This window comes from Perissodus microlepis, chromosome 17, assembly GCF_051167445.1.
Source record: "Perissodus microlepis isolate ML-2025 ecotype Zambia chromosome 17, ASM5116744v1, whole genome shotgun sequence".
NCBI classification, from domain to species: domain Eukaryota; kingdom Metazoa; phylum Chordata; class Actinopteri; order Cichliformes; family Cichlidae; genus Perissodus; species Perissodus microlepis.
In genome coordinates this window covers 8,079,426-8,090,061 of record NC_140477.1, presented here as the reverse complement: position 1 = coordinate 8,090,061, position 10,636 = coordinate 8,079,426, and the positions used below count along the sequence as shown (strand labels likewise).

Here is a 10,636-nt window from a genome sequence, read left to right as displayed (position 1 = left end):
TGTTGGGCGTCGCCATGTTTGTTTTACATCACGTGACAGCGCACCAAGTAAGGTCAACTCCGTCCCACCGGAATCGCGGCCACGGTGCGAAGAGTTCCCGAGCCTAGTCAAACCTTGGGAAAATCCAGCCTCAGCAGACAGCTGCAGCGCCGTTTCCCTCACTCTATGGGCAGGCGAGCGCGGACGAACCTCCCTCTCCTCCCTCTCCTCCCTCTCCTCCCTCTCCTCCGTCTCCTCCGTCTCCTTCTTAATCTTGTCCGGCAACATCCTCGGGACTCGTGACGGTCAGCGTCGCCAGCAACAGGGTGTCATTTTAGGTGTTTTTTCTTCACTTCTGACACCAGTGTAACGTTCTCAAGAACCAGACGTTTTGATCTCAGTTTGTCCATTTATTCCGTAACACAGGCAAACGGGCCGTTAACTCTGGGGAGAGTGCTCTCGTACAACACCTCACTTCAGCCCCGTACAGTTACACAACAACAAGGACCCCCCTCCCCTTCCTGCACACATTAACTCCCTTTTTCCTGCAGCACAACCAAACATGTATCTTAAAGAAATGACAACAATGTGATATATATATATATATATATATATATATATATATATATATATATATATATATATATATATATATATATATATATATATATATACATATAGATAGATAGATAGATAGATAGATAGATCAACCTCACATGCTAGCTGGCTAACAAAAGATTTATCTAGCTAGCTCTTTCATTAGCTAGCTAGCTGGCTTATAGCTCTTTTGTGAGATGCATCTTCACTGCTGAGGTTTTCCTTCAGTGGTTAAGCAATGTAGTTATCTATTTTTTCATTTAACAGACCAAATCCTAAAAAACATACCTTGAAAACAAAATATATGACATATTAGACACTGCATCCTGATCTGTCCAAAATGTATAACTGAGCACCTCCTTCATAGTCAAAAATTGTAACTGGGCCACAAAATGTGTTCTACTATACTGATGCTCACATCTGTGGGCTTGGCAGATTTTGACAATTAGTTGGATAATTCTGTATGTTATGACTTCAGAGGCATATCCAACCAAAAACTTTACAAAATGAAGACTTTTGAACATAGACATTTAAAAATACTAAAAAAGAATGTAAACAAACTTTTAACAAACTGAGTCAAAGGGTTTCACAATATTGTTTTGATATCTACAACTGTTATTGACAAATTGAGTCAAAACCATTTCCTGTTTATTTTGCAGATGTATTTGCATGTTTAGTGGGGGGACTTTAAAAAAAAGAGACAGAGAGAGAGAAAAGGATTGGTAGCGTATCCTAATATTTTCCATTGAAAAGAAGAGGAAAAGCTTGAAAAACTTGACAATAAAAAAGATGGGAGGGGACTGACAGGAAGAGAGATCACACAGAAGAATGTAAAATTAACATTGGGGAGTTGTATCAGATCCTTGTTTTCCTCTTTGTGCGCCTCTGTGACAGCTCGGCACAGTCCTCCTCAATAAAAGCCTTTTTGTCTGCTGGTGTCTTGGAAGAACAGATTGTTAGAAACTCTGTCACATGACCCCCTCACTGGAGTCCTGCGTGCATGTACAAACACACAGTCACACCATATGTCTATGCAACTCACACAATTTCACCCACACACATTATGTGCACTGCTGCAATGTTATTAGTCACTACATTCTTTCTCACAAAGGCTCATTCCAGAGGAAAATATTTCCTGATGGACTACAGAAACATCTGGAGAGTATAATCAACGTACTCATCACACTCTGCTGGCAAGAGTATGGACCCTTATCGTAAGATTTTTCTGTCCAGTGTTTCCAGTACACATTCAAAACATCTTTGGCACACATTCAAACTGTGTGACGGAAAGGCACAGAGCCATTCTACTGAACAGAGGATATTGGTGGGTGGAAAAGTACAAAGGGTCAAAACCCCCAAATAGTGCACCCTTTTATTCTCTTGGTGTAAATATTGAAAGAAAAAGAAATTCCTTCGCCTTTTTAAAATTAGGGTTACACTGAATGTCTAGTTATTATTATTTTTTCTATTGCATACATGCTGTGGTTCACTCATTCACTTTGCTAGTGAAAAGTTGTTAGTTTGAGTCAAGCCAGAGACACAAATTCCAGCTGGGAGTACACAAGCTAGTATAATGACTGTTACAAGTCTGGATAGAGGGAGGACTGCATGAAGAAGGGCATCTGGGGTAAAAACGCTGCCAAGTCAAACATGTGGGGCTACCCGCTGTGATGTCCCCTTCTAACAAGGGAGCAGCTGAAAGTAGCTTTAAAAAAGTTTAAATATGCATATGTTGCATATGTTATTAATAAGATCTGTATATACTTATGAATGAACACAATACCTTGTCAGTCTTACAACATGTTGAAATAAGATTCTGATCTTCTGAAATCCATCACTGAAGTAGTTCTGTATTTTGAATTTTGCATTTATGAGAAGACAGAGTGTTTCTCCCAATGTCACCATTGTTTTTGGAATCTTTCATCTTTATAAGGAACATTTGCACTCTGGCTACTCAGCAGCTCACCCTGAAACATAATGAAGGATTCCTATACAGCCATGTGAATCTTTACAGAAAAGCACACCTAAATCACTGACTGACTTTTCAGACAGATAACACTTTATGAGGGCATCCTTACTAGTTGTAAGTAATACCCCTCTTTCAGAAATATGCATTCAGGACCGAAGGGGGGTTCTCTCTCTCTCTCTCTCTCTCTAAAACATGTGCAGATAGACTGATGTGTGATAATATCTGTCTTGTACTGATGTTATTGTACTGAGCTACCAAGTGTTTCTTGGTAAGAGTGAATATTTGATTTTGGATCCTTACTGGATGCATGACCTGGCAGGAATTTAAACACCCAACTAGTTGTTCCAAAGGCTCTAATGTTGCCACACAATTGCCTCACATTTCTTAATAGTTCCTTCACGAAGCAAGAGTTTCATTTAATTTTTTAAACTGGTGTGGACCAACAGCTCTCTAGGTTTTCTCATGGTATTTCAAAGTTGTTTTTTTTCGGTGGCTGATGAACTGACTATTTCATTTTTAGTGAAGCCACAGTGACAGGACTCATTCAAACACTAAAAAAAAGGATGTTACTCGAGTGATGAACCATTACTTACGTCATTAAACCACATGTAAAAATCCCCTAAAAAATGATGTTTACTGAATAAAGAACCAAAAAACTTCCCCCTAAGCAAGAATGTTAATAAGAATAAGAATAAGAATAAGAATAAGAATAAATGTATGTTGCACTTATAAATAAACATTTTTGTGTATGTTGTTCATTCATGTCTCTAAGGTTTCAAATATGGCCCAGAGGTCAGAACCATCTGCCCATAACCCTCCTACTAGGGCATAGGTGTCAAACTCTGGCCCACGGGCCAAATTTGGCCCGCAGCCTAATTACATTTGGCCCGCAAAGCCATACCAAATTACTATTAGAGCTGGCCTACTGGTATTATACAGCTAATATATATATTGTTTAGTATTAAGCTTTGCTTGTTCCATATTCAGTTTTTCAGCAAAACATGTTTGAGTCCATAAGAAAAGATTCATTCTTATATCTGGAGGAATAAATATATTTCAATAAATATTAACGTTAGCCCGCGACTTTGTTCCAGTTTTGAATTTTGGCCCACTGTGTATTTGAGTTTGACACCCCTGTACTAGGGGGTCCACATCTGGGTTCTGCGTTGCCCTTACCTGCCTGTCTCTTTAAGAAAAGTCATATGATGGTCACATGACCCGGAAGAATACCGAAGTCATTCAGCGTGGTTGTGTTTACAGGCGTGTTGTTTACTTGGCGCCTGCAGGTTTGTGCTGTAAATAAACCGTTAATTTACGATAATTAATCCTTTAGACATTTATATTATCATTCAAAGAATAGTAACGTAACCCGCTTTCTTTTGTATAGCAGCCACAGCTCTCTGCTATCAATGTCGAGGTAGGTTTATGTGAAGGATTTAGGTTTACTCGAAATAGACGGATTGCTTTGCTCTCAGTAAAAGAACTTACACGGAAATAAATCGCCGATAGAATTCTGCCATTATTTTAATGGTATGCGGCGACACTAGCAGGCTTAAAATCCGACTCAAATCTCGTTTGTCATGTATTAGCATCTCTTCGTATTTCGCACAGGTGTGTTACAGATGTTTTAAAAATCTCAAGTAAGCAAAAAAACATTACTGCCGTACGTTTTTAACGTTTCCCGATTGGCATGTATCCTCTCATTTTGAAATTGCCCTCATTTTCATTGAATTTTGCTTTATAACAATGACACGGTATGACATGTGTCTTCAGTTACATTGAAGCAGGTTTTGATAACGTTTTATTTCTGCCTCTTTTACCCTCAGGAGTAAGTAAAAAAATCTCTTTTTAGATATATTGATCATGAAGCAGGTTAGTGAGGCTGTGAATGTCCCTGCATGCTTCATATCAAACCATGAAGGCTTTCTTGGAAGCATCAAAAACTTCATTGAGGATTTTGTGGTGACTGAAATAGATATCTATGGACAGCATGTTAACACTGCAGCAGCCACACAGACACCGGGCTGTGCCTCTTCAGTTGGAAATGACAGAACCAATGCAGAATATAAAGAGGACAGTCATTCTTCAGCCTCACAGGATGCTGATGTCCCTCTGGATTGGGGGGTACACGACCCACTCCCTAGTCTAGGGAGTTTAGATTTAGGTGTGATTTTAGGTCAGTCGGTCAGTGAGGAGCTCGAGCAGTTTGTGTTAACTCTCAGAGATAAAAATCCACCTGAGCTGGAGCTTTCCCTTGGTTCCTTTGCTGACAAACACCAGAGAGCCAGCGTCCACCGAGCTGTCAGACACCGCTTCCCTTTTCTCATGACTGTCACCATTCAGCCTGAGATCAGGGTGAGGGAGGACCCAGACTACAGAGAGCTCTCCCAGCTTGTTAAGGAGGATGAGGCTGAGGACTTTTTCAGGTTTATAGATGCCAAAGTGAGAGGTTCGTCCTATACGTTTGGACCTGATGACAATAAGGAGCACAGGACGGCAGTCCATCACTTCCTGAATCGAAGGTTCGGGAAACTGGTGGAGACTAAAAGCTTCAATGACCAGGGGAGGACATCGATCTCAGTTAGGCTGAGGGAGCGAGGGAGGCCAAAGAAGAGAACAGCAGAGGAACGTAAAGACGATGAAGTTTACACTGGTAAGGCATAGCATGGCAAGTTATTGATCATTTATCATCTGAAATATAAAATGTAAAAAATAGGAGAAAACCCCAAGGTTAAGGCTTTAGATCAAATTACCTACTTTAAGTAAACAAAATAAATAATATAAAAAAAGCTGGAGAAGAATTAAGAATTTTAACTATAAAGAAAATAATTATGGCAGCTTTATTATCACAGTAATTGTGACTTGAATCGGTCAAAGCTGGAGAAAAAGACCAGAAAACTCTTAGTGAGAAGGGCAGGATGACACAGGTTAAGAAAATGAAAATCAAAGATGGTTTAAAAAAAATCAGATTTCCTGTAGGGAGCATTTCCAAATATGATAAAAATATAGATGTTTTTTTTGCGTGTTTTTCCAGCGTTCACTCTGTGTAAGGAAAACCTTGAGACTCTGGAGGCCATCAGCTACATGGCAGCAACTCTCGGGGTTCTGCCATCTGATTTCACCTATGCTGGGATCAAGGATAAGAGAGCAATCACCTACCAGTCCATGGTGGTAAAGAAGGTCTCACCTCAACGGTACTGCTGTGTTTCTTTCATGCATTTGGAGTGTGTGTGTGTGTGTGTGTGTGTGTGTGTATATATATATATATATATATATATATATATATATATATATATATATATATATATTTTTTTTTTTTTCTTATTTACAAATCATGGGATAAAAGCACCAAAAGTTGTGTTATTCTCTTTATGTTAGAGTTCTTCTTGTAAAACCACTTATATATTTTGCATTTTGTGTGACTAGGTTGAAAGAGAAGAATGCAGAGTTTCAGAACAGAGGGATCCGCGTGTTTCAGGTGCGTTCTGTCAGCGAGCCTCTCCGGCTTGGACGACTGCAGGGGAATCACTTCGACCTGGTTGTCCGGGACCTGAGACCACATGGTGCCGGTGACACGCACTCCTCTGGCGGAGACGTGCACACACGGCTGGCAGCACTGGTGAAAGAAGCAGTGGAGAATGTCAAGGTAGATTTTGAGTTTTAGGTTTTCTGCAATCCTGTGGTAAAAGCTTATGCCAGGAACCAGGCTTTCTTTAATGTTTTATTAAAAAAACTTTTTTTTATTGGACATTGACAAGCTTAAAAAGGCACCTAACTTAAATAGTGAACCAGTGTTGTGTCTGCACTTGCACAGCTTGGCATAGAATACATTTTGAATTGTATACAAAAACTCTTCATTTGTTAAAGTTTATTTAGTTGATTCTAATAATGAGATATCACAGTTTGACCAACAAGGTGATTCTCAAAGAGCTATTAGCTAAAAACCTGGTATACCTCAGTGTAGTCCTCCAAAATCTGAGGAAAGTGAACAAATAGAGGAAAAAAGAAGAAGTGGTAATCCTAAAAAAAAAAAAACCTCACTGCAGCAGAAAAACAGAATCTGAACGTCATGTCCTTTAAAAATAGGAGGGGAAAAAATCTGGCAAAGGCCTGACACAGTAGCTGAGAGATTCATCTGGCACTTCATCTGCTATTCACTGAAGCCTCATCAGAAGAGGTCTCAGTGGAAGGGTGGCTGTCAAGAAGCCACAGCTGAAATTAGTCCTCGACTAATCATATCTTTCCTGATAGAGTTTTAAAAATATGTCTGCTCAGTAGCAAGTGGTTTTGTTGGTCCAGAATGTCTGCTTCATACAAGCTACATAGCCACCACCACACATTGACCTCTGATGTTTTTCACTGTAGGCCAGAGGGTTTGTCAACTACTACGGACCACAGAGGTTTGGGAGCGGACAGAGCGTTCAGTCTGATCGAGTAGGACTAGCTCTACTGAAAGAGGATATGGTGAGCGTTTGAGACATTCGCTATGTATTCAAGATGATAATACTGTTGGTTACGGTCATATAGAGCTAATCCACGATCGGCATTGCTCAGTGAAAACAGCACATTGTTGAGTTACTGTATGTAATGTGTGTGTCAGGTCAGTGCTGTACGTCTCTTCTTCACTCCAGAGGAAGGCGATGATCCTCAGAGTCATGCAAAGAGACACTTCCTCCAAACAGGTTTGTTTTAGTTTTATGGGAGTTTTTTCTTCCTTCAGAAACTTCTAAAATGAGAACTATTCTTTGCTGAATCTGAGTTTTTTTTTGATGAACAGTGTGATGATCTGTTCCTCTATTTATTTTTGAAAGTTGGCTGAAATTCATCATCCATGTTTGGCTAAAACCTTATGATTCTGTAATGTCAGCGTCTGCTGTTGTAGTGAATTCATGACACATTTCATAAACCAAGTTTTGTGTTTTTTAAAACTGAATTAACGTCATGCAAATGCTTTTTTTAGAATTTGCAATTTCAGTATGTTTTGTCGTTTTATTATTCTCTGTCTTTCACCCCTCTCCACTCCAGATAACGCTAAGGAGTCCTTAGCTTTGATGCCGTTGTCCAAGCCCAGGGAGCGGTTGATGCTGCGGGCCCTGAACCGCTATGGTACAGGTCCTGATGGATGTGACCAAGCCTGGCTCAGCCTGCCACACAGCATGAGGATTTTCTACCCTCACGCTTACTGTAGCAGGTCAGCTGCAAGGAGAATCTACCCATCCATCCATTATCTTAACTGCTTCTCCTGTTCAGGGTTGCGGGGTAGCTGAAGCCTGTCTCATCTGTCATAGGGCACAAGGCGGGGCACGTCTTTGACTATTTTTTATGATAATAAATTTTTTTTTGAAAAGTAACACAAACAGGTTTGACAGATAGCGATATTTAAAAAAATTGTTGTGTATTCATTTATTTATTAAAGCTGGTTTCCATTATAGGTGAGGGAGATAAATTGGCCTTAGGTGTAGCCCAAATAAGTGGTTTCTTTTATTTATTAGGAAACTAAATTAAATGTTATATAAAAACCAAATAGTATTATTAATAACATGCCATCCCAGTGCTTTAGATCTTTAATTTGAAAAATTATGTCGATGTTCTTGTGGTTGTCAGAGTTTGGAATGAGGCGGCGGCACACAGGCTAACTACAATGGGTCATAGTGTCCGAAGAGGTGACCTGGTGTGGTTACGACAAGGTCAAAACAAAATGGAAGATGCTAGAGAAACCAGCATGGCTCAGGTAAGAAGGCAGATAAAACAGAAAAAGGAGATCTTTTAAAAGGGATAACTGATTAAAAAGATAGCTCAGCAGTAATTAGGATAGCTTTGTGTTATAATCAGAGCAAACACTTTTCCAGGCTTTGTGACTTTGTTGCATCTGTGACAGACATTATCACAGAAGTACAGGAACCAGCTTGGTGACTTCATCGTGGACCTAAATGCTAGAATTGTAGTTCCCGCATTCGTTTTCACACATTTACCAGATCCTTGAATTTTTCTATCTTAAACTTGGTACAGTCATGTGTGCTGCGTCCTGCATGCTACCCAGGCAGTGCCCACCGCTTAAACCACACAGTATTTCCAGTACATGCACATCTAAAGCTGAGTGTTTCCTCCTGTGTGTTCACATGTTCATGCACGCGTGAGCTTAAGTTTTGTCTTATTTTTCAAAGTAAAGTTTGCACAGGGCAAACACCAAAGGAGGAGTGGCATTTAAGAATCCAAGCTGGAGAAATTGAAGCATAATCTTGGCCTGAAACTGCAAAGCTGGGGTTAGAATGGGGGGGTGAGAACAACACAAAGTATATCAGCAAACAGCGCGTTAAAAATCTTTTATCAATTAATTATTTATTGTTTCTATTTGTTTCCTTTTAGTGAGGTAAACTACCCTTTTTAGTGTTCGTGAAAGGACAGAATAGAGGTGAAAACTGTTTCACTTACTGTACTTTTGCTGCTGCTGCAGTCCAGAAATACCTCCTGGTAATTTCAACAGTAAATAGGATTATTTAGTGACACATTTTTTTGTGCTCTTTTGGTCACAGGACACATTTTCGATGTGAGGACACGTTGTTACTTTTTTCAAACACCTTGTCAGTGCCACTAACTTTGTGTTTGTGCCTTCTTCTAGATCCATGTGGTGACAGATAAAGAGGAGCAAGACGGTATCTATAAACTAGAACAAGTAGGGAGTGTTTGGAGCTATTTGTGTCTCTGCCAAATGCTGTTTTTTGTACACTACAGTAACACTACAGTTGCTACTTGTTACATTATTGTTCTGCCAGGTTGTGTTACCGATGCCAGGAAACACTGTGAAGTATCCAGAAAATGCCATGGGAACTTGGTACCGAGAGAGGCTGGTCAGAGATGGACTGGAAGATTGCCGCTTCAGAGTCAGCAGCCTCAAACTGAACCTGCCTGGCTGCTACCGCCCCCTGCTGGCAGTGCCGCACAACCTCAGGTATCAGCTGCAGAGAGCATCCAGCAGAGAGGGTGGAAGAACGATGGCAGGTTCGGAGTCGCTCACTCTCACGTTAAACTTCGACTTGGACTCCTCGTGCTATGCTACCATCTGCCTCAGAGAGATCATGAAGTGTGACCCCTGAAGGTTAAAGGAGGACATAGCTGTTGTATTTGTTTGAAGGAGAAGAAAACAGCTTTTCTACAATACTTTGTACTTTCATTGACCGTTATTATGTTACTAGTAGTCTTTTAGTTTGTTGTTGAAGACCGTAAGTATAAAGAAAAATCATGTTATGCAGTTCAAAAAGCATAATGAAAGGAGGCCACTGCCAAATGTGAACAAATGTATATGTAAAAGAATTCATGCAGTATGTTTCTCGTGCCATAAATAAATCCTCTAAAACAACAAAGTTTCTGATTTTTAAAAAAAAAAAATCTGTATTTTCATTCAGAATGTTTAAGTTTGAAATCTTAAAAACACAATTTGAGTGGGTTCAACTCCACACTCTCCATCTTAAAGATAATAAAGCATTGACCTAAAATTTCAGAAATTAACTGCAATCTTAACTGAGTCCACTTAAAATGTGCATGTGATTTTTTTAAAAAAAAAAGAGAGACCAATAACCTTTGACCCTCACAAAGGCTTCGTTCACACTGCAGGCGAAGGTGCATGAAATCCAACTTTTTTGACCCTATACGACCCATATCCGATCATGCTATGACAGTGTGAACAGCACAAATCCGATATTTTCAAATCCGATCTGGGTAACTTTCGTATGTGGTACTGAATCCCATACGTATCTGATGTTGTAGAAAGCGACTGCGGTTTGAATGGTCATGTCGCATTAAATCCATCTTTTATGTCACTGACACAAGACAGACGGCAATTAGCGCCGGAGAAGGGCACAAGAAGACATCGTGAACGCTTCCTGGCCATCCAGTGAAACTGTTGAGAAGACGGCGTTGGAGAAACGTGAACATTTTATTTGTACTGTATAATCTGCAGATTCTGACAGAAATCTGCAACTATCCTTTGAAGCACCGCTCCTCTCTAAAACAGCAATAAGGATAATTATTAGGCCATATGTAAATAACAAAATAACATTATAACTTAAAGCAAAATTGGGAAACATAAAGTCC

General features: G+C 39.8%; 1 protein-coding gene across 2 annotated transcripts; it reads left to right on the top strand.

Annotated features, from left to right (window-relative positions):
- The first annotated feature begins 3,745 nt into the window (after nt 1–3,745).
- On the top strand, nt 3,746–9,906 carry pus7l (pseudouridine synthase 7 like). Of its 2 annotated transcripts, none has more exons than XM_084910857.1 (10): nt 3,746–3,831; nt 4,372–5,198; nt 5,580–5,739; nt 5,972–6,191; nt 6,911–7,009; nt 7,146–7,227; nt 7,571–7,736; nt 8,150–8,276; nt 9,165–9,218; nt 9,319–9,906. In XM_084910857.1, exons 2-10 carry the CDS (start codon nt 4,409–4,411, stop codon nt 9,637–9,639), a joined length of 2,019 nt encoding a protein of 672 aa, XP_084766983.1. In that variant the 5' UTR covers nt 3,746–3,831; nt 4,372–4,408; the 3' UTR covers nt 9,640–9,906. The 2 variants fall into 2 exon arrangements, with proteins under 2 accessions (XP_084766983.1, XP_084766982.1); XM_084910856.1 differs by having other exon boundaries at nt 3,750–3,962.
- Nucleotides 9,907–10,636: the final 730 nt, after the last annotated feature.